The sequence below is a fragment of the Artemia sp. Qi Xiang Cuo genome, chromosome 1 (genome assembly GCF_049724085.1).
Source record: "Artemia sp. Qi Xiang Cuo chromosome 1, ASM4972408v1, whole genome shotgun sequence".
Taxonomy (NCBI): domain Eukaryota; kingdom Metazoa; phylum Arthropoda; class Branchiopoda; order Anostraca; family Artemiidae; genus Artemia; species Artemia sp. Qi Xiang Cuo.
In genome coordinates this window covers 5,762,753-5,787,691 of record NC_142794.1, presented here as the reverse complement: position 1 = coordinate 5,787,691, position 24,939 = coordinate 5,762,753, and the positions used below count along the sequence as shown (strand labels likewise).

Genomic DNA, 24,939 nt, shown 5'->3' with positions numbered 1-24,939 from the left:
GAATAGCTAAGGATGTTCTAAACCAGCCAATAAGCAGCAATGTTTCAATTTATAGTAAATGATTAAAATATTTGATTTTTTTAATTGATAGAGGAGATAGAGGTTAGATAGAGGTTTATAGAGGTTAGATAGAGGATTGATAGAGGTTAGAGGAGCTCGACGGGATTTTGTATTTACTCTTCAACTAAATTATAAATTTATCCAATATTAAAGTTTCAATGTGCAAAAAATGTGGATTCCCACATAAAAATACAACCACCCCCTTCCCCCCAAAGGACATATGTTTATTCCAAGTTAGGCTGCCTTTTATCCAGATTAATTAAAAAAAAACAGAATATAATTTGTACTTTACTGAAAAAAATTCAAATGAATTTACTGAAAAAAATCTGCATTGTCAATTTAATATACATATACCGATATTTATTCCTTAAAATCTTAATCGGTTTTGATTTCTTTAAGTTGTAAAAGTGAAAACATTTAAAAGAATTTTTTTAAATAAAATACCAATTATATTACGGCTTTTATAAAGCATGGAGCTTAGAGCCCTACTCAAGTTAATTTCTGCTCATTTTGAGTTTGACTCTTATTTATTTTAATTTCTGTTTGTTTTCGTTTAATTTATTTATTGATACTGATTTGTGGTAGTTGTATTCTTGGTAGATTATTTGATTTTATTTTTGCTAATTTTTGGTTTAATGGAGTTCTTTACTTTTTAAAAAATCTTATTTTGTTGAGAAAGTTTTTTTAATTAATTTCTGTTTGTTTTATATAGTCTTTTTCAGGGAGAAAGACTGAGCCTCTTCTAATGTTAAACAACCGTCCTTAAATACCACCTGGGCATAGCTAACAATCCTTGCCCCTAATCTCTGGGGATTGTTCAACCTCAAAGGCCTTGTTATATGATATTTAGACCATTTTGAATAGAATAGCTATCTCAAAATTTATATTAGATGCGTTTGGGGACAATACGACGTGTGTGTGTGTGGGGGGGGGGGTAGCTGCCCTCCGTTCCCTTTGAATCTTAAAAAGAACACTAAAGCGTCTGATTACCAATCCAATGAGCCCCTTCCGAAGTTTATATGACCATGCTTTCTATGAAAACCTTGTATATCCCCAGGGCATAACTTACAACCCTTACCCTGAGGGCTGGTTTTTTTTTTTATCCTCAAAGACATAATTTCCAGACCGTTCTGATACGCTGAACAAAATGGCTATCTCAAACTTTTGATGATAAAATAAAAGTTCAAAATAGGGATAAAATCCTTTTTAATAGACAGTGTATAATAAATTTCACAAAAAACACCAGATATTTCAGTCACATATACAGTGACCGTCATCAGTAGTAAAACTCTTTACTTTTTTTTCCCCTTTTTCTGACAGATTCAGGAATCATACTGACAGATTCAGGAATCATAGGCAGCGCTAGCGCGCTGCCTAAGTAAAGAACGATGTGGCCACAATGTGTTGTTTTTTTGTTTTTTCTCCATACCCGGGCACTTCGTATCGAAAGAGTCGTGACCGTCATCAGTAGTTCCTATTTAATTTTTTTTTAATCCTATCCTTGATTATTCCTGTCTTTTTCTATCTTTATTTTCCTAATTATATATTTTATTCTAACCTTTAATTATTCCTATCTTTTCCCCTTTTTCTGTCTTTATAGTCCTGTTTCCCATTTATATTCCTATCTTTTTCTTTTTTTCCATTCTTATAAGTTATAATCCTATTTTCCTATTTATATTTTTTCCCATCTTCAATTATTCCTATCTTTTCCCTATTTTCCTCTTTTTCTATCTTTAAATTTCTATTTTCCTATTTATGTTCCTATTTTTATATTCCTATGTTTAACTATTCCTATTTATAATCCTATTTTTATATTTCAAACTTAAGTTATTCCTATCTCTATATTCATATCTTTTTTAATTTTTTCATTTTTTTCTATCTTGACATTCTTGTTTCCCTTTCTATATTCCTATCTTGATATCCTCTTTATATTTTTTTTTGTTCTTTTTTGACATCCATTTGGAGCATAGCAAAAAGCAGGTCATCTCTGAATGGGGTGGGAAAAATTCATTAGAAAAGATTTAAAGTGAAATGAAATTTCATGGAAGGAGGTAAAGAGAGAAGCTTTGAATAAATTAAGGCGGAAATGAAGCGTGTGAACCTGCGTTGGCCTTCGGCAGCTTGGTGCTGCAGTGAGCTGTTAGTAGGATAGTAGTAAAAGCAGCTATACTGTCAACCCGTTTCTGAGAGGTTGAGAGGAGCTTGGGTCCCTCCACAATAAATTCCTATTTTTTTAGTATGGCTGATAGGGAGCTCGTCTCTTTATGGCCTATTAACGACAGTACTATTGTTATAATAATAATAATACTCTTCACAGTAATTAAATGAACTGATGATGATAATGACAATAACGGTCTCTTAGGTCCTACCCAAGTTAAGAAAGAACTATGAATCAATCATTCTGATGGTTCATATATTTATTAACGCCATCTATAATATTTTTTCTAAATCAAACGAACTGAATAGAGGGTACTCAGGCTCAAATGCAAAAATTTCAAAAATTCTAAACGTCATTTGTTTGGTGTCTAGCGCATTTTGGCGCTTTTTTGAGTTGATTGCGCATTGAATTTTTCAAATTGGCGCATTGCGCCAATTTTACGCATGTTAAAAAAATTCGCACGCAAAGTCGGCGCATTTTGCCTTCGAAATAACAATGACAAAACTCAAACATTTTAAAGTCTAGTGTTTACTGACAACTTTTACTGACAGATTCAGGAATCATAGGCAGCGCTAGCGCGCTTCCTAAGTAAAGAACGATGTGGCCACAATGTGTTGTTTTTTTGTTTTTTCTCCATACCCGGGCACTTCGTATCGAAGGAGTCGTGACCGTCATCAGTAGTTCCTATTTAATTTTTTTTTTTTTTTGAGTTTTACTACTGATGACGGTCACTATATATGTGACCGAAATATCTGGTATTTTTTTGTGAAATTTATTATACACTGTCTATTAAAAAGGATTTTATCCCTATTTTGAACTTTTATTTTATCGCCATGGAAAGGCAGTGTGGTCTCCGGAATTATCTACGTCAAACTTTTGATTGGAAGTGCTTGGGAAAATTATGCGCGTGGGGGGAGGGGGGGTGTTAGGGGGTTTGCCCTTCGATCACTTTCTACCAAAAAAAAAAAGGTACAAGTCTTCTCAATTTCCAATCAAATGAGCCCTTTTTGAAGCTTCTACGACACAACTTTCTATAAAAACCTTATATGCCCCAAGGGCACAACTTTTTTATCTGGAAATCAAGTACGCTGAACAAAATGGCTATCTCAAACAAGATTGAAGCACACTTTTTGTACAGACTACTGATAGAATTACGGTCAGCCACCCGGGTACCCAAAACAATACGTAGGCAATTTCTCTGGAAAATATCTAGCTAATCTTCCTCCGTTTTTCGGAGCGCCCATCCTTCAGAACCATATTTGACCACTTTCATCACTGTACCTTCCAATATTCTAATCTTGGTTCGCAGACGTATCTTCATATTCTTCCAAACTTTTTACAACTGTGAAAAAACATACTGAGCCTTGGAAATTCTGCTTTTAAAATAGCACTTTGAACTCACAAAATCTCTAAAAGTTCATTCATTTTGCTCACACTTTCATCTCAACCAGGAAAGTTTTTCTTCCCTATTTGATTCCGTGTTCCCTCGTTGCCTTTCCTGTGCTCCTTAAGACAAAGTACATCAAAATTATCCATATAAATGGATACTGAAGACAACCCTGCTTAACTCTTGATTTAATACGAAACCAGCTACTAACCTCATTTCCTATCTTAACCACAGCAGTGTTATTCCCCTATATAGCACTAATCACTTTAATATGTTTATCTGGTATCAAACAGTTCGTGGTAACGAACTGTAAGTAAGGAGCGACCCGGCTCAATAGTAACTGAAACTCTAAAAAACGGAATTTTGATACCAGTAAATACGTCAAAAGAATCAGATTTTAATTTTGATTTCAAATATATAAGTTTCATAAAGTTTAATTTTACCCATCAAAAGTTACGCGCCTGAGAAAATTTGGCTGATTTTCGAAAAAAGGGGGAAAGACCCCCTAAAAGTCATTGAACCTTAATGAAATTCACACCATCATATTCAGCGTATCAGAGAATCCTACTGTAGAGGTTTCAAGCTCCTATCTACAAAAATGTGGAATTTTGCATTTTTTGCCAGAAGAAAGATCATGGGTGCGTGTTTATTTGTTTTTTTGTTGTTTTTTTCCCCAGGGGTAATCGTATTGACCCAGTGGTCCTAAAATACCGTAAGAGGGCTCATTGGAACGGAAATTCAAAGTTCTAGTTCCCTTTTTAAGCGGCCAAAACAAATGGAGGTCAACTAGGCCCCCTCCCACGCTCATTTTTTTCTCAAAGTCACCCAATAAAAATTTTGAGCTAGCCATTTTGTTCAGCATAGTCGAAAATCTAATAAATATGTCTTTTACGATGACTTAATCCGCCACAGTTCCCAGGGGAAGGGCTGAAAGTTATGAACTATGCCCATTGCTTACATATTGTATTGGTTATTGGAAAGTTGACAGACATTTTCAGGAAGAATTTTTGTCTGGCGGAGGGGGGGGGCTGGAGGAGGGTATTACTCGGGAGAAACGTTCCGTGGAGGATGTTTCTTTGGGGCAAGGGACCTTTCTATGAAGGGGGCGCCAGATTCCCAAGCATTATTTAAAAAACGATCAGAAATTAAATTTAAAAAAAACAGTTTTTTCAACCGAAAGTAAGAAGCAACATTAGAACTTAAAATGAACATAAATTATTAAGTATATAAGGGGGTTCTCCCCCAAGTCAATACGTTGCTCTTTACGCTACAGTATTTTTTAGTGCTTTTAAAAGAGCTATCTATTCTAATTAAACGGCCTTTGTGATTCAGAGGTTGGTTTATTAAAATTTTTTTTTTATTTTAACGCAAAGAGCGCGGTATTGAATAAGGTGAGAACCCAATCACATACGTAATAAAATATACTTATTAAAAAAAAAACAATAAAAAAAACAAGCAATGCATCTCAATTGTAATCGAAACCTTTAAAAACGGAATTTTGATGTCAAAAAATATATTAAAACAATGGGTACATAATGCTTACACGAAATATATAAATTTTGTTGAGTTTATTGTTGCTCATTAATTGTTCCAAGACCGAGAATATTTACCGGATTTTTAACAGAGGGGGAAACATCCCCTAAAAGTGAAAAATTTTTAATGTAAATCACACCGTCAAATTCAGCGTATCAGAAAACCCTATAACATAGGTTTCAAGCTCATGTCTGCAAAAATCTGCAACTGTGTATTTTTTGCAAGAAGAAAAATATACGAATATAGAAGGTCGTTACGTAAGTTAATTTGTAAATTACGTCAGAACCAAATTTAGAGACAGCCATTTAGCAAAAGAAAAGTAAATTTTTTATGCAAATTTTGTTAACTTATTCAATGCCGGCGAGCCAAAATAAAAGCTGCATTAACTAAAAACCGATCAGAAATTAAATAAAAAAAAACAAGTTTTTTAAACTGAAAGTAAGGAGCGACATTAAAACTTAAAACGAACAGAAATTATTCCGTATATGAAAGGGGCTGTGCCCTCCTCAACGCCTCGCTCTTTACGCTAAAGTTTTTATTGTTTAAAAAAAGAGTTGTGAGAAAGTCAAACTTTAGCGTGAAGAGCGAGGCGTTGAGGAGGGCACAGCCCCTTTCATATACGGAATAATTTCTGTTCGTTTTAAGTTTTAATGTCGCTCCTTACTTTCAGTTTAAAAAACTTGTTTTTTTATTTAATACAATACAAGGATAAGACCTTCGCTAAAGCTCTTCTATCAGCCTTATATTTGTTTCTGTATATTCCTGTTTATATTTCTTTGTATTCCTATTTAATTTTTTTTTAAATCCTATCCTTGATTATTCCTGTCTTTTTCTATCTTTATTTTCCTAATTATATATTTTATTCTAACCTTTAATTATTCCTATCTTTTCCCCTCTTTCTGTCTTTATAGTCCTGTTTCCCATTTATATTCCTATCTTTTCTTCTTTTTCCATTCTTATAAGTTATATTCCTATTTTCCTATTTATATTTTTTCCCATCTTAAATTATTCCTATCTTTTCTCTATTTTCCTCTTTTTCTATCTTTAAATTTCTATTTTCCTATTTTATATTCCTATGTTTAACTATTCCTATTTATAATCCTATTTTTATATTCCAAACTTTAGTTATTCCTATCTCTATATTCATATCTTTTTTTATTTTTTCATTTTTTTTTCTATCTTGACATTCTTGTTTCCCTTTCTATATTCCTATCTTGATATCCTCTTTATATTTTTTTGTTCTTTTTTGACATCCATTTGGAGCATAGCAAAAAGCAGGTCATCTCTGAATGGGGTGCGAAAAATTCATTAGAAAAGATTTAAAGTGAAATGAAATTTCATGGAAGGAGGTAAAGAGAGAAGCTTTGAATAAATTAAGGCGGAAATGGAGCGTGTGAACCTGCGTTGGCCTTCGGCAGCTTGGTGCTGCATTGAGCTGTTATTAGGATAGTAGTAAAGCAGCTATACTGTCAACCCGTTTCTGAGAGGTTGAGAGGAGCTTGGGTCCCTCCACAATAAATTCCTATTTTTTTAGTATGGCTGATAGGGAGCTCGTCTCTTTATGGCCTATTAACGACAGTACTATTGTTATAATAATAATAATACTCTTCACAGTAATTAAATGAACTGATGGTGATAAGGACAATAACAGTCTCTTAGGTCCTACCCAAGTTAAGAAAGAACTATGAATCAATCATTCTGATGGTTCATATATTTATTAACGCCATCTATAATACTTTTTCTAAATCAAACGAACTGAATAGATGGTACTCAGGCGCAAATGCAAAAAATTGCAAAAATTCTAAAAGTCATTTGTTTTTGTGTCTAGCATAGTTGCCAGGTGGCGTGCATTAGCGCCATTTTGGCGCTTTTTTGAGTTGATTGCGCATTGAATTTTTCAAATTAGCGCATTGCGCCAATTTTGCGCATGTTAAAAAAATTCGCGCGCAAAGTGGGCGCATTTTGCCTTCGCAATAACAATGAAAAAACTCAAAAATTTTAAAGTCCAGTGTTTACTGACAACTTATACTGACAGATTAAGGAATCATAGGCAGCGCTAGCGCGCTGCCTAAGTAAAGAACGATGTGGGCACAATGTGTTGTTTTTTTGTTTTTTCTTCATACCCGGGCACTTCATATCGAAGGAGTCGTCGCAGAAACTTCAAAAAGGGCTCATTCGATTGGAAATTGGAGTGGCTAGTGCCCTTTAAGTCGAAAGTAATCGAAAGTGATTGGAGGGCAACCCCCCCCCCCCTCCACGCCCATCATTCCCCCAAACACATCCAATCAAAATTTTGAGATAGCCATTTTGTTCAGTGTAATTGATTTCCAGATAGAAAATATGTTTTTGAGGAGGACACTCCCCCACAACCCTCAGGGCAAGGGTTTTAAGTTATGCCTAAGGGGCATATAAGGTTTTTATAGAAGGCGTTGTCGTAGAAATTTCAAAACAGGCTAATTCGATTGGAAATTCAAAGCTCTAGTACCCTTTTTAATAGTCGAAAGTGATTGCAGGGCAACTAGCCCCCCCCATGCCCATCATTCCTCCAAACACATCCAATAAAAATTTTGAGATAGCCATTTTGTTCAGCATAGTTGATTTCCAGATAGAAAATTTGTTTTTGAAGAAGACACTCCCCCATAACCCTCAGGGCAAGGGTTTTAAGTTATGCCCTGGGGGCATATAAGGTTTTTATAGAAGGCGTTGTCGTAGATACTTCAAACCAGGATCATTCAATGGAAAATTCAAAGGGCTAGTACCCTTTTTAATAGTCGAAAGTGATTTGAGTGCAACTAGCCCCCCCCCCCCTCACGCCCTTCATTCCCCCAAACACATCCAATCAAAATTTTGAGATAGCCATTTTGTTCAGCGTAGTTGATTTCCAGATATAAAATAAGTTTTTGACAAGGACACTCCCTCATCTCCCTCAGGGCAAGGTTATGCCCTGGTGGTATATAAGGTTTTTAAAGAAGGCGTTGTCTTCAATGTATATAAGGTCTTCAATAAAAGCTCATTCGACTTGAAATTCAAAGGGCTAGTGTCCTTTTTAATAGTTGAAAGTTATTGGAGGGCAACTACTCGAAAGAAGCCTCATTTCACCCGCAGAGTTTGGATTTCATAGGCAGCGCGCTAGCGTTGCCTAAGTAAAGAACAATGTGGGCACAATGTGTTTTTTTTTTTTTCTCCATACGTTTTTATAGAAGGCTTAGTCGTAGAAACTTCAAAAAAAGACTCATTCGATTGGAAATTCAAAGGGCTAGTGCACTTTTTAATAGTCAAAAGTGATTGGAGGGCAACTATCCCCCCCCCCCCCTACGCCCATCATTCCCCCAAACACATCCAATCAAAATTTTGATATTGCCATTTTGTTCAGCGTAGTTGATTTTCAGATAGAAAATATCTTTTTGAGGAGGACACTCCCCCACAACCCTTGGGGCAAGGGTTTAAAGTTATACCCTGGGGGCATATAAGGTTTTTATAAACGGCGTTGTCGTAGAAACTTCAAAAAAGGCTCATTCGATTGGCAAGGATTTAGGGTGTAGGGAAACTTCCCTACAACCCTCGGGGCAAGGGTTTTAAGTTATGCCCTGGGGGTATATAAGATTTTTATAGACGGCGTTGTCGTATAAACTTCAATATAGGCTTATTCGATTGGAAATTCAAACGGCTAGTACCCTTTTCTGATAGTCGAAAGTTACTTGTCGGCACCTAGCCCCCCCCCCCCCCTCACGCCCTTAAGTTCCCAAAATACCTACACTCAAAATTTTGAAAGACCCAGATTGTACAGAGTACTTGATTTACATTTAGATCATATGTTTTCGATTAGGACACTCCACAAAAGCCTACAGGACATGGGTTTTAATTTATAACCTGGGGCATATAAGCTTTTTATAGAAGGCGTTGTCGTAGAAACTTTAAAACATGCTCATTTGATTGGAAATTCAAAGGGTTAGTACCCTTTTTAATAGTCTAAAGTGATTGGATGGCAACTCGCCCCCCCCCCACGCCCATCATTCCTCCAAACACATCCAATCAAAATTTTTAGATAGCTATTTCGTTCAGCGTAGTTGATTTCCAGATAGAAAATATGTTTTTGATGAGGACACTCCCTCACAACCCCCATGGCAAGGGTTTTAAGCTATGCCCTGGGGGAATATAAGGTTTTTATAGAAGGCGTTGTCGTAGAAACTTCAAAACAGGCTCATTCGATTGGAAATTAAAAGGGCTAGTACCCTTTTTAATAGTCTAAATTGATTTGATTGCAATTAGCCCCCCCCCCCCCCTCACGCCCTTCATTCCCCCAAACACATCCACAATGTGTCTTTTTTTTTTCATACCCGGGCACTTCGTATCGAAGAAGTTGTCGTAAAAAACTTCGAAAAGAGCTCATTCAATTGAAAAATGCAGTGGCTTGTGCCCTTTTTAATATTCGAAAGGGATTGGAAGGCAACTAACACCCCTTCCGCGCCCGCCATTTCCCGAAACACATCTAATCAAAATTTTGAGATAGCCATTTTGTTCAGCGTAGTTAATTTCCAGATAGAAAATATGTTTTGAGGAGGACACTCCCCCACATCCCTCAGGGGAAGGTTTTTAAGTTATGCCCTGGGGGTAAATAAGGTTTCTAAAGAAGGTGTTGTCGCAGAAACTTCAAAACAGGCTCATTCGACTGGAAATTCAAAGGGCTAGTGCCCTTTTTAATAGTCAAAAGTTATTGGAGGGCAACTAGTCCCCCCCCACACCCATCATTCCCCTAAACAAATCCAATAAAAATCTTGAGAAAGCCATTTTGTTCAGGGTAGTTGATTTCCAGATAGAAAACATAATTTTAAGGAGGACACCCACCCACAACCTTCAGGGCAAGGACTATAAGTTATTCCCTGAGATTAGATAAGGTTTTTATAGAATTTGTGGTCATAAGAACTTCAAAAAGGGCTTTTCCAATCTGAGCTTCAATTGATTAATACCATTTTTAATAGTGAAAGGCGATTTGAATGCAAATAACCCCCCTCTCTCGTCCTTCTTTTCCCAAAACACGTCCAATAAGAATTTTTAGATAGCCATCCAATTTAGCGAAGGTGATAGATTCGTACCTTCGGTCTTTAAGCATGAAAACCCCTCCCCCTACAGCCGTCAGGACAAGGGTGTTAAGTTATGCCCTGAGGGCATATGAAGCTTTCATTGAAAGCGTTGTCGCAGAAACTTCAAAAGGGCTCATTCAATTGGAAATTGAAAGGGCTAGTGCCTTTTTTAATATTTGAAATGGATTGGATAGCGAGTAACGCCAATCACGCCCACCATTTTCCAAAAAATATCCAATCAAAATTTTGAGATATTCATTTTGTTCAACGTAGTTGAAAGTTCTGGAAATTAGGTCTTTTAGGATGATAAACCCCTCAGAGCCCTCAGTGCAAGGGTTGTAATATAAGGTTTATATAGAAAGTTGTTGTATATGATTTATAGAATAGATTTTAGTCTTCCTCAAATCCAATTTTTATATGCTTAAAAACTAAATGTTGACTTAAGATTAAATCAAAATGCACTGTGATAATGCTAATTCCCAATAAGGCATCTCAGCAGTATCCCAAGAACGACTGAGGGTATTATGTTCAAACGTTCGGGGCTTCTACTGCGCTTAAGATTTAACTAAACCCAAATAGCGTAAGTGTATCCAACCTATCAAAGAAAGTAAACATATCTTTTTGCAAATGGTATCAAGTTTTCCATTACAGGTCAACTAGAGGAGTTATGAAACTAAATTAAACATTACTATTTGTGTCCAGATTTTTAAAAGGGTGTATGCTGTTAAAAATTGCTGAAAACTTTTCTCCGGCATAGAAATAGCAGGCCAAGCTATGCAGTCTTAAAAAACGAAAAGATTTGAAGTATTATTTTCTTTTTCCCTGAAAAGACTTTGTCAATATAAAACGAACAGAAATTAATTTAAAAAACTTTTTTCACAAAATAAGTTTTTCAAAGAGAAGTAAAGAACTCCATTAAACAAAAAATGAGCAAAACTAAAATCAAATAATCAAAAAAGCGTGAAACTACCGCAAATAAGCATTGATAAATAAATAAAACCCGAAACGAACAGAAATTACAATAAATAACCGATTCAGACTCAAAACGAGCAGAAATTAACTCAAGTTGGGCTCAAAACCCCTATGGCTTCCCAAGGCCAGAACAAAATTTACACTTTACTGAAAAAAATACAAATGAATGTGCATTGTCAGTTTAATATACATATACTGATATTTAGTAATCAAAACGTTAATATTATTTGATTTATTAAAGTTATAAAAGTAAAAATATATATATATATATATATATATATATATATATATATATATATATATATATATATATATATATATATATATATATATATATATATATATATATATATATATATATATATATATATATATATATATATATATATATATATATATATATCAATTGAAAAGTAAACTCCCTGTCCGCGGTTCCAGCGATCAGAACAAGGAGCTGAAAATTTGATGCTCAAGGTGTAAATGAAAAGGGAGCGGATATGTTGTAAAGATCTATATATTGGCAGTCCCAGACATACTATTCTGTCAGCTGATTTGAACTTGTAAGTGCCTAATTGATACTGATAGAAGGATCACTCTCCAATTGAAGATTAAAGCTTCCAACTTTTGGGAGTTCGACCCCGGGCCCATTTTTCAGTCGTGTCAATTTAGGGAGATGGAGGGAGAATTTGCCTGAAAAACACTTTTTTTGGCTGGGGAAGGCGGGATTGATTCTCATTGAAAGATGCCTTTTTTTTGTATTTCCGTTGAAAAGATTACAAACTTGCCTCTCCTAGATTTAAAAAAATACATCTTACCCCTCCCCCCCCCCCCCCTTAAGTTTATAAATTGACGTCATTTCTGTTTTCTTCGTTAGACATGAAACGCCTTTGGTAATTATACAATAGTTAGCACTAGGGTATTTTGCAGAAAAAAAGTCGTTCACTGACCCTTTAGTAAAAATAAGTCAATATCTTCGCTCAAATGCAAAGCAGAAGTAAAGAAAAAAGAGAATAAATAAAGTAAACACAGTTAACATTTCTATTTAGCCTTTCAAAATTATCCTTATGGCAATTCTAGATGGCGTCGGTTATTTCCTTTCCTACAAGTAAACTTATGACTTCTTATCAGCGTTGAATAAGTAAACCATAAATCTATATGTCCTGAAAAATTCATAAATTTATCAGCAGAATTATAGAAAAACAATTGAACTCGAACGGGATGCATCATAAACATCAAAACATGTTCATTTAGATGGGTTCCATAAAATAATCTGAAAACGATTGTCCCCAAGCAAAATTAAATCATAAAATATTTAAACTTATTTAGCTAATCTGTTATAACAGATTTATACATTTTTCGCATCAAAAATCAAAATCACAAGCTCAAGGATTGCTATTCAGGTTTCTAAAAGAAACATATTCTGAACTTGTCATCGAAAATTTAGTATCCTAGCAGCAAACAATATATATTTTTAAATAACAAGAAAAAATAAACAAGAAAGAGATACCTGAACTCTAAGTGGTTCTCAGCCTGGAAATGAATCCGCCATAAGGAACAAATCAAACTTATTTAGATGGAATTCAAGGCTTGGCTTGGGAATATCGAAAATTTTTAAAAAACAAAAAAGAATAAGAAACAATAAAGAAAAAAATAAGAAAAACAATAAAAAACAAATAAGAAAAAGAAATAAGAAACAAGAATAAGAAACAATAAAGAAAAACAATAAAAAACAAAAAATAAGAAAAAGGAATAAGAAACAAGAATAAGAAACAATAAAGAAAAACAATAAGATAAACAATAAAAAACAAATAAGAAAAAGAAATAAGAAACAAGAATAAGAAACAATAAAGAAAAACAATAAGAAAAACAATAAAAAACAAACAAAAAAAGATACCTGAAGTCTTGGTGGTTCTTAACCTCAAAATGGATGCATAATAAGGCATCAAAATCAAACTCATTTAGATGAGATCTAATAAGCTAAATATGAAAATGTCTCGGAAAGAGATGCCTGAACTCTAATTGGATTTCAGTCTCGAAAAGCATGAATCATAAGAGCAAAATCGAACTTACTAATTTAGATGGAATCCAATTTTATAAATTTTAAAATTATCAAAAAAAAAAAAAAAAAAAGAAAAAAAAAAGATATACCCGATCTCTAACAGGATTACGGTATCAGGGCTACCATGAGGTCCCTAAAGTCCCGAAAGCTAGATAAGGTCCCTAAAATGACTCTCAAGTCGCTGTTTGCATGAGTCTTGAAATTAATGGTTCATAAGATCAAACTGAACTCACTCATTTAGATGGAATCAAATATGTTAAATTTATAAGTAATTCGAAATTCTAAAAAAAAAAGAAAAAAAAGGAATACCTGAACTCGGAGTGGATGTATCATAAGTAGCTGCATAAACCTTGGCTCCGGTAACAGATCAGACAACGAAGCCCCTTGATATTTTAACGCTTGGCACATAAAAGCGGCTATATTTCGATGTAATGGTATGTGAAACGTTAGTTGGTATGGATCAAGCTGAAATAATAGGACAATATTTGTATGTTTCACCGAAAGTTAAAAAGAGAGAAGAAAACAAGGGCATCGGTACTAGAAAATGAAGGGAGGGAGAGGAGTTTTTTCATAAAAAAAAAAAAAATACATCGAACGGTATTTTTTAAATCTAGGGGAAGGGCAGTTTTTTTCGGTTTTCACTAATGAAATTACTAAAACTAGAATATTTTTCAAATATAGAGGGGGACACCCCCCCCCCCCAGAGAGAGAGAAGAGAGAGAAATACTCCCTTAATTTCTTTTCCAATGAATCAGTGAACTTCAGCTGCTATTGCAATTTTTTGTATTGTATCTCAATTTTAAACTATCTTTTCCCATATCTATATTTGCCCCCTTTATATATTCCTGTAAAATGTTATTCTTCGGCAAACTCCATAAGCTGAGCAACTTTTAACAGCAAAGATACACCAAAAAAGTAAGGAGAAAGCTAAGAGTGTATGTTTGCCTATGTCCTATACATCAAGAGAAAAAAAAAATAATTGCCTTATAGAGAACGAGAAAGAAAGCGAGACAAAAAGACAATATAGTGTGTTGGTGATTATAGAAACACATACCTCGACAAGATGATTGAAAATTTTGTACATAAACTCCAATCCCCTGATAATATGAACTTTTCAAAAAAGCAACACTTTTGTAAAGAAAAAGAAAGCGGAAAATCCGAATTTCGATGACGTACATTTTATTGCTTAATAAAAAACAGCAATGTCAGCTTTAAAAAATGTACAACTTGGAGCTACTCTCCAGTTGAATGATGAAAGTGGTTAAATTTACAGGTTTTTAACACGATCACGGAGTTTGTGCAAGTTTCCAATATAGCTAACAAAAAATAATATGTAATTCGAAAAACCTGTTAGATCATTTAGTTTTGTGAAAATCATGGTTTAGTTTTTGTTGTTTTTTTTTTGTTTTTTATTCTGTTGATGATGTGATTTAATTGAATGAGCCGATAAGAAGTCATTTAACTTCCTAGCACTGGCTCTGGTTAATTTAGTTGATTTTTTTTTTTTTTTTTTTTTTTTTTTTTTTTTGTAAACTGATGAAAACAAAGGAATTTACCAATATAAAATAAATAAATACAACTCACGTTATCCGGATCCGTAAAACCAACCGCATCAAACCAAGTCCTTACAGAGGAGAAACAATGATCCAGAAGGCGTCTTGTATGTGACAGTGTTTCACCGTCTTTTAAATGAAGGGCCAAAGCCCACATCGCACAAGCACTAGCTTCTAACTCTCCCGAAAATGCGGCATAATATGTGTTCGGCTCAAATTCAACGTGATTTCCAAGCTCACGAACGTTAACATTCATACCTTTAACCAAGGAGTAAGAAATTAGCGAGTGGAAATCAGCGAAAAAAATACGCTGATCAGGACTATTGGTAGCAAAAACTGAATAAAATCGCTTCACGGACACTATTTTTCTTAACATTTTAAAGACAGCAGTTGAGCTACTCAAATGGAAGTTTCAGGGACTTTCAAAGATCAATATTTGAGCTGACTGAAAATTTGATAGCATATATTTAAAGAGCAATTGTGCACCCTAAGTTCAGACGGACTAGTAATACGATCTCTGACCCAGTGACAACAGTGCATAGTTCATATTATAGATTTGAAAACAGTGACATCTGAAATAATTGTTGGTGCGCATTGCCTTGCAGAAAAGATTTATTATTAGAAAAGTATTTATTAGAAAAGTTTTATTATTAGAAATATTTGCTTCAAAAGGGAACAATTTAACATTCATGTAAAAGCAGGACGAGCAATCAACATTTTAATCCGTCCTGGCTAAGTGGTTGGCGCGCTGGGTTGATAATCCTTTGTCCGAGGGGCACGGGTTCAATTCCTGACTTGGCCAGTTATTTGGTTCGGGATAGGGGTCAGTGGCCTGACTCTGTAAGCTTAGCCAAAGTAGACCCAGCTCTATATATATAAAAAAAACAATATTTTAACTTTGTTTGATTCTCTTATAATAGCATATTGAACTCATTTTAATAATATACTACCCCTGCATCCCTGTTTTTCAAACATAAATTACAAACAGAAAAAAGCCTACGGCTTTCTCTTAGTTTGTCTTAGTTTGAATAGTAAGAGACGAACTTCAGAGAATCAAGTAGCTAACAAAGTCAAGGCCCCATACCGATGATAATACTGCCACTAAGCTAAGGCTACTACTATCAATTAATATTTCAGTTAATATGAACAAGTGTTCATTCTGTATTATAGCTTTAAATGAAAAAAAAAATATATTTTATGGGCTAGAGTTCATTCCTTATTATTTATTTTAAGATGCTTTTAAGTTCAATTCAAAAAATTGGACTATTGTTGCTAAACGCCATCTATAATATTTTTTCTAAATCAAATAGGTTAAATAGATGGTACTCAAACTCAAACTAAGATTTCAGAAACTTTTTTTCAGCATTGACAAAGCATGTTTTTCACTATCCTGCCCATTTGTGTTGGGAGGCTAAACAGTTTCAGGGGAGGCTAAAACCATCTCGAACGATAGAGACTTAACAAAACGGAAATACAAAATTAGAGAAATAAATGTTTTTGTTTTGGTTTTTCTGACCTGTTCTGGCTGTGAAGACAGCAGAATACAGTGGCGTCAACCCAGGTAGAGGACGTTTAACCCTCCCCCTTCATTATTTTGGAAAACTTTTTTGTGGGGTATTTTCATTGCAAAATGCTGTTTCTGGTATTGTCACTGAGCAATAAAATAAATGACAAATTGCAGCCCAAAAAAAATGTAAATTGCAGATTATGAAAAGTACATTTTACCTCCTCTCCCGTAACCTTTAGTTTTGTTGAACTGACACCAGTGCATCAATTCACCCATTTTGAAGGAAAATCCGATATTTAAATTTAAATTTCATTTAAAAATAAGCTGTTTTAAAATTCTGTTTAAAAACAAATCCTCCACAACGACGAATTAAACCAAGGCATTCCGTGGAAATTAACATGAGTAGGACTGACATCCCCCATACTTTCTCAAGACAAGGACATGATTTGCTCTTTACTAAAAAAAAACAGACACAAATGAATGTGCATTGTCAGTTTAATATGAATATGCTGATATTTATTCCTTAAAGATTTGATGTTTTTGATTCATTAAAGTTAAAAAAGTTAAAACATTTTTAAAAGCCCTACTCATGTTAATTTCTTCTTGCTTTGAGTTTCACTCGGTTATTTACTGTAATTTCTGATCGTTTTTGGTTTTCATTTACGGTTTTTGTTTTCGTTTCACGGTTTTTGGTTTCCTTTTCATTTACGTTTTTGGTTTTCATATTGACGGTGATTTGCACTAGTTTTACGCTTGGTAGATTATTTGATTTTATTTCTGCCTTTTTGTTTTATATAATTTTTTAATTTCTTAGAAAAGCTTATTTTGTGGAAAGTTTATGAAATTAATTGTCTTTCGTTTCTTATTGACAGTTTTTCTTCATGGAAGTAGAAAATAATATTTTATATCTTTTCGTTTTTTCTGTAAATATCCATTGCTTGGCTTGCTATTTGTATGTTGGAGAAACCTTTTCAACAATTTTTAACCAAATACAGCTTTAAAAAAATCTTGACAGAAATAATATGTTTAATTTAGTTTTATACCTCCTCTAGTTGACCTGAAAAATAAAACTGAATACCATTCGCAAACAATTCTGTCTATGTTGTTTAACAACCTGGATACACTTACACTCTTTTGAATAGTTAAATACTAAGAGCAGGAATAGTAATAGTAGTAGCCCTGAAAGTTTCAACTTAACACCCTCTGCCGTTCTTGGGATATTGCCAGGGGTGTAGCTCCAGCGTTTTTATTGGGGGGGGGGGGTAAGAGGGGTCCACATCCGGAGGGTCAAGGGACATGGGTTATATAATAATTTTTGTCGCTAAAAAATTATTAGGGAACAGCTGCCCCCTTGCCCCCCCCCCCCGAAACGACGCCCCTGGATATTGCTGAGATGTCTTATTGGCAACCAGCATTCACAAAGTGCCTTTGATTTATTTCAAGGCAACATTTAGTTTTAAAGCATAATAAGGAAATTATATAACTATAGGGGGGGGGGGGTTGAAAGAGCCAAAATATATAGAGACACAGTTACTGGCCCTTCAAACTATGCTGAACAAAATGGTTGTCTAAAATTTTTTATTGGAAGTATTAGGAAATCTATGGGCTAAGGAAAAGGGCTGCTTACCCTGCAATTACTTTTGATTCCTAAAAAGGGCACTATAAGTTTTATTTCACAATCAAATCCTTTAAAGTTTCAATGATATTGCTAGGTATGATAAAGCAGCACTGCCAATGATATAGCTTATAAAATAGTGTCATTAGTCGCAGTAACAGTAGAATTAGTATTAAAAGTATGCACATACTGTCTCCTCGCTAGTACAAAATCCCTCGCAATTTACCCTGAAAGGTTTCACTTAATAACGTAAGCCATTCTTGAGATATTGCTTTGTTACCCTTTTGAAAATTACATGCTCATAGTTTGTTTTGATTTACTACAACATCCGCCTAAATACTTCTTGAAAGCTTCACCTTAATACTCTTAGCTTCTGTAGTAGCAATAGTTGTTGTGGCGGTAATTGCATTAGTACCAGTATGCACACAACACCTTTGGTCTTAATCAACGTTCCCTTGAACACACAATCTTTCCTGAAGCATTGCCTGTACGTCCTCTTGACGGCCTGTGTTGGTATAGTGTTTCGATTTAGTTCAACACAGCTTCAATATTGCCGAGAGGGACATGCCCAAAACAATAAATTTGTCAAAATGAAAAATATGCTTTCTGTTGGTATATTGGCAATTCAATTTCGTTATTAAACAAAATAAATCCTCAAGCTTAGAAGCCTCAGACATTCAACACTATTATATTCCATTCTATTCTCTTTTTTTTTAAGATAAATTATAAACAGGAAACTTATTTTTCGTTCGCCATAAAAAATTCCGACTCATCTAAGACGGTTGCATTGTAACTGAACCATCGTGTAACTAAGCCCCGTGTAACTGGACCCTCGTACAGCCGAACCCTCATTTAACTGAACCCCCGTGCAACTCAACCACATTCAACTAAACCCTTATGTAGCTCAATTCTGTCCAACTGAACCCCGTGCAACCAAAAGAGAAAGAGCTGGAAACACTTACAAGCCTCCCCTTTTCTGTTTTGTTTCTCCAGTACTAGAAGGGCACTAGAACATCATAGGGAGCTATTTAAGGTCATTTGAAAGCTAATATTTACAGTTACGTGCTTTTTATAGAATCGTCATGACAACACCGTCATAAAATGCCTTATAGCGGCAAAATGCAGTTTTGGTGTAATTTGTGGAGTGTAAAGCGTTGAAACCATAAAAAAAATCAGTAATATTATTATGAGGGGAGTATGCACGAGAAGGGTCTTCGGGTTCCAGCCCCCCCCCCCCCCCACAATCCTAAATTATTTATAAAGAATTTATTTGTACTTCTTATTCCAACTATCAAGTAATATTTTTTACTTTAATTGTTGACCCCCTAACATAAACAATTTTGTCGCTCAGTACACGGTTAGATTTGATATTGACGAGCCCGGGAATGTACAAATCTTTTATTTTCTTTTTTTTTGCAAGTTACAGCCGTGGTTGTGTCACAATCTACCAGATCAACATTTGTCTATATCTGATCCCCGTGTCATTTTTTTTTTCTTTCGTTTGTCAGTGTAAATAGTATTCTCCTTCGCCTTGCCCACGAACAAAACGACATATATAGTGAATGGATTAAATTCACTATTATGATTAGGGCCCGATCTATATGGGTTTTTCGTGTCAGATACTAATATATCAGTATTGTACCGATACGATACCAATGTAGTTTGCCGATAAATTCCCCTCGGGAAAAAAAAAACTTGCCTAAAGTTTAAACGCTGCAATCTCTGCCCTTATTCATACTCAAATGATTCTCCCTGGTCTATTACTCACCAAAGAACGGCCTCAATAATACACTGTAGATTCCAAATAATGCAAAAAAGATTCAGAAAAACAGTTAAAACAAATAAAATTCAAGTTTGGACAGTAAAACAATTTTAAGCCGGTAAAATTATATTAAAACAAACACGCAAAAATCCGATTTAAAGAAGCGTAAGATATTTACTGAAATTGATTATTCAAAGCCCAAATTTTAATACCGGGAAACTGTATTTTAAGCATTCACATATTAATGTGAAAACTTTACTTTACATTCATATGATATGGTCTCTTAATAACGAATCCGTGCTAGGCAAACTGAATGCACGGGTGCAGCTAGGGTTTTAAGTTTAGAAGAGGTATTTATAGAATGTGTCAACAAAATCTTCCAGTATGCCGACAAATACGGACACATAAGCTAAATTCCCAAGGTAAACAGTTAAATTTTCCAAGGAGTCGGCATGCGGCACCGACACCTTGGAACCTCTGCTGCACTCTCTATCATGGTCAAACTTATCTGGTGGCTCCTCCCCCAGGGATGGGATAAGCAAAATTACGTGAGGAAATCTGGCGCCATCTTCTGGATAAGTTGTGCATAAAAAATCCGCCCGTATCCGATATTCGATAATGACACTGACCCCCATATCGGCCTGATAATATCAGTCAACCCTAATTTTGATCTGGTTCACGATTAATTTTTTTCAGGTTTTTTAATTTGAAATTATCATTTTTTTTACGTGAATAAGAATGTCATTAATATGAACCTTCTGTTGCAGATAAATAAAGATAAATTTATTGAAACGGCATTTATAATTTTATTCAATTTCATAAACCCTTTCAATTTTGGAGATATTTTCCCAGGTGAAATCAATCTTAAATAGTTGTGGGTTATCAGGTGTTTGGGATGAAGGGAAGGGGATAGGACTGGAAGTAGGAAATGTAGCAAAATTAGTAAAGGGTGTGCTAGAAGATCAGGAGATTCAGAAATGGCAGCGTGAAGTCGCAGCCTCGGCGTACCTCGGCGTTTACCGGCAATAGAAGGAGGTCCGGGGATATGATATTTTTTTTAAAGCGGGTTTAAATAGTGAAGAAACCAAGTGGTATATATCAGGGAAGGGTAATTTTCTAGCACTTGGAGAAAGGAGGAAATATTTAGGGAGGATAAGGGTAATGGACGGTCCTTACTCATACCCTATGTCTGGAGAAAATGGCGAGGATATGCTTCACTTCATGGCACTTTGTCCTGAATTACAGGATCTAAGGAAAGAATTATTTTTTGGTAACGTGGGGACAAGTGAGTGGTTGGTTTCAGTAATGGGATCAAAAAAATATGGGACAATAAGAATGATAGCAAAATAAATAAAATTGGTTATGTCACATAGAGATAGATTTTTGTAAAGGGGGTGGGGTGAGTGTTGAAATTATTGTTGTATGTGTGTAAGTTGTTTTCTTGTTTGTTATTTTTTGTAGGCATGGCCGTTGATAGATGTAACATACATTTATCTATGTATGTTAGTTTAATGGTATTGTGTGCTTTATTATGTTTTTGTTTTGTTTTGTAATTTTGCGTTGTTATTGTTATGTAGGCTACTATACTTTGCTATGAGTGTTATAATCATGTGCTATTATTTTGTGGGATTTTCCATTTTTTTTGCCATGGCCCAAAGCGACTTTTATTGCAAAAAATATATATCTATCTATCTATCTATTTAGAAAGAAGTGAAGGAGATGGCGAAAACTGATGTTGGTGTCGGGGAGAGTAAGTAATCTTAAAATCTTTCAAAATAATAAAGAACGCTAAATATCGTTATGTCGTTGTGATTGAAACTGTAACTCCACCTGAATCCGAATAAAATTGCAGTTTTTTTTTCGAATGTGCGCTGTTTTGAATTAAACTTGCCAAGGGGGCTGGGAGAGGTATCGATTATGATGAGCCAAACGGCTATCTTAGAATTTCATTCGGATGTCTTTTGGGGGAAAAGGAACAGGGGAAGCGAGCCAGTTGCCCTCCATTCTGTTTGGTCAATTAAAATGACACTTTGAAACGACACACATCAATGATCTTCCATCACAACAACAAAAAACTTGGGACTGTTCGAATTTTTCAATTTAAGTTTTAAAGATCTCATTTTAGTAAAGTCTGGAGGCGTTTACGAGTTTAATTTTGATATGTGTGATAGATAATTCTGCTGATGTAAGTGGTTAAATCTTATTGTGTAGAAAGCCTGTTGTACAAGTAAATTCCCTACGGGACCTTGGCTTCCATGTTGATTCTAGTCTTTTGGGGAAACATCATAGTGGTTACACTTATAAGAAATACCTTGCGCCAAGACATTATTTCAAAAGTAAAATCAGCTAATTACTTCACTATTCTTTTAAACGAGACAAAAAACAACGGTTCTGGAAACGAACAATCCGCGATCTTACTCCGCTACATATCAAAGGGAAAAGTAATGGAGCGACCAGCCGGCTACAATCGCACGCAAAAATTAGATGCCGAAAGTTTATACACCTCCACTTGTGAAAGTGTAGAAAGTCTGTGTATATTTGATGTTGTGTATTACCCAATATTATGACAACACATCCGTTATGAAAGCGAGTTTAACAGAGTTCTAGCAAAGCTTAGGGAGAAAGTGCCTCATGCAGTGTATGTTCAGGGCCCCCTGTCAACCCCACAACCCCTGTCACTTGATTTTGATTGACTCTCTAAAAACCATCGGCGAACTTTAGGAATTTTTTCCAATTGTGCAAAGTATTTACATATTTATTTCATGCAGCAACACTCGACATGAACTATTCGTGAAATACCATTGTATTAGCAGTAGTGTGTATGTGCACAGTCCGAAATACACATGGAATTACACAAGAATATACTATGCACAGTCCGAAACCTACATAGAAACTTACACCTGAGGGTGTGCACAGTTTCAAACTTACATGAAAACTTACATTGAATTGCGCAAGAAAAACCCATGGTCAAAAGTGTATACAATATGAACGGTACATTGGAATTACACAAGAACCCCACAAGAATATGCTCAAAAGTGTATAAGATTTGACGAACACATGAATATACAGTGCAAAGGTTTGACGAACACATTCAGGGATACATTCACACCTACAAGACCATACACAGTTTCAGGGATACAATCAGGGATACATTGAAATTGCAGTTGTTTTCAATACACACGAAAATATACATTGAAATTGCTGTTGTTTTCAATTACACATGAAAATATACATTGGAATTGGGCAAGAATAAAGTGAAATTATGTAACTATTCTAGTTTTTCTAAACCAGTATTGCCTATAACTTAATATATTCAAATATTTTTTGATAACTTGATCTGAGACCGCCATAGGACCATGTTATTCTGAGATCGTCATAGGATCATGTTATTCTGAGCATGTTATTTGCTTGCCTGTATAGCAATCTCCATGTTATTTGCTTATTTTTTTTTGTTATTAAAAAATTGGACACTATAATCAGAATTATTTGATTGACATTTAAAAAGGGGTAATGAGATTCGCAAATTGGACACTATGAACGATATTAATTAATGTTTTGAATAATAGGAGTGTGAATGATTCTAATTAGTGATCGGATTGTATGAAGGTGGAGAAAAAAAAGGATTACACTGATTAGCAGATAAGGTAATCCCTGAAGGGGTTGTTAACTCAGGTAATTTGTTATAAATTTGAAACATCATCAGTCTATGAAAATGGCTAACGACGATAGAATGACATTGTGACTTGACCTAGCTTTACCTTTCCGATGGGGTCTGTATAATACACAAGGGATGTTTGATAAGTATTGTCAATTTAAAATAGGATCTAACGTTCCCTTCGTTCCCCCATTTCTGAGGGCAGGGGAGGGAGGGAGTCACTTTTGGGAGGGAAAACCAAAAATACTCAGAATCAAAAATAAATGAGATCTGCCTCAAGGGGAAGGCTCAGAGGCCCTTCGTTCCCCCATTTCTGAGGGCGGGGCAGGGGGAGGAGGGAGTCGATTTTGGAGGGAAAACCAAAAATACTCAGAATAGAAAATAAATGAGATCTGCCTCAAGGGGAAGGCTCAGTGGCCCTTCGTTCCTCCATTTCTGAGGGCAGGGGAGGGGGGGGGTCAATTTTGGAGGGAAAACCAAAAATACTCAGACAAAAATATCAATATCAGTAACGATTCTATTTGAACTTTCTCCAAGTTGATCAAATTGATCTCATAAGGGTTCATGATAAAAAAAAATAGTTTGGGGCAAGAAAAAAAAACTAAAATAATGTCATGAAATCATTTTCAACACTCAGAGCAGGGGGACGTTGGGATTGAATCATAGAGAAATATCGAGTTTACTTAAAAAAAACTACCGCTACTCAGCATCTATAAATAAATGAAACCCAAACCGAAGAGAAATTACAATAAATAATCGAGACAAACTCAAAACGAGCAGAAATTAACATAAGTTGGGGGGAAAACCCCTATGCCTTCCCACGGCCAGTGGAGGGGGTTGGGGGTTAGGTGGGAGGATATTTCCATGGAGGGGGCTCTGGATTTCCCAGCATTATTTAAAAAGCTTCCTATCTTAATTAAACAAAAGTTTTGGATATTTTTGTCAGTTTGTAGTTTACGCACTAATATCAATATCAGTAACGATTCTATTTGAACTTTCTCCAAGTTTATAAAATTTATCTCAAAAGGGTTCATGATAAAAAAAATAATTTAGGGCAAGAAAAAAAAACTAAAATAATGTCGTGAAATCATTTTCAACACTCAGAATAGGGGGACGTTGGGATTGAATCATAGAGAAACATCGAGTTTACTTAAAAAAACTACCACTAATCAGCATCTATAAATAAATGAAACCCAAACCGAAAAGAAATTACAATAAATAATCGGAGTCAAACTCAAAACGAGCAGAAATTCAACATAAGTTGGGGGCAGAAACCCCTATGCCTTCCCAAGGCTAGTTTGGGGAGGTTGGGGGTTAGGTGGGAGGATCTTTCCATGAAGAGGTTTGGGGCTCTCGTTTTGCATTGTTCCACTAAGCATTCCGATATGCTCATTGAAATTGAAGGTTAAGGATATGTTTTTCTGTTTCTAGAGCACTTATCACTTCAGTAACGGTTATTTGACTTTACGGTGAATTGTCAAGATTGCATCATTTGAATCAGTGGTATCACGATCATTTGCTTGTGTCCAAAAACTGTTTAAAATAAATGTCGTGATTACTCATGTTTACAACAACTGCTAAAGTCGATGTAGCTTGT

The 24,939-nt window shown here is 35.0% G+C and overlaps 2 protein-coding genes across 2 annotated transcripts in view; one reads left to right on the top strand and one right to left on the bottom strand.

The window, feature by feature from the left end:
* Positions 1–24,939, top strand: part of LOC148955948 (E3 ubiquitin-protein ligase UBR3-like) — a 263,283-nt gene that overhangs the window by 162,384 nt on the left and 75,960 nt on the right. The window lies entirely within an intron of this gene.
* LOC148955943 (E3 ubiquitin-protein ligase ubr3-like) overlaps positions 13,488–24,939 on the bottom strand; it is a 230,048-nt gene continuing 218,596 nt past the window's right edge. Inside the window, exons 2-3 of the mRNA XM_089085800.1 lie at positions 14,835–15,061; positions 13,488–13,715 (exon numbers count right to left, since the gene is read on the bottom strand). Of these exons, the coding sequence (XP_088941926.1) occupies positions 13,488–13,715; positions 14,835–15,059 (453 nt within the window). The 5' untranslated portion in view covers positions 15,060–15,061. The remainder of the gene's footprint in view (positions 13,716–14,834; positions 15,062–24,939) is intronic.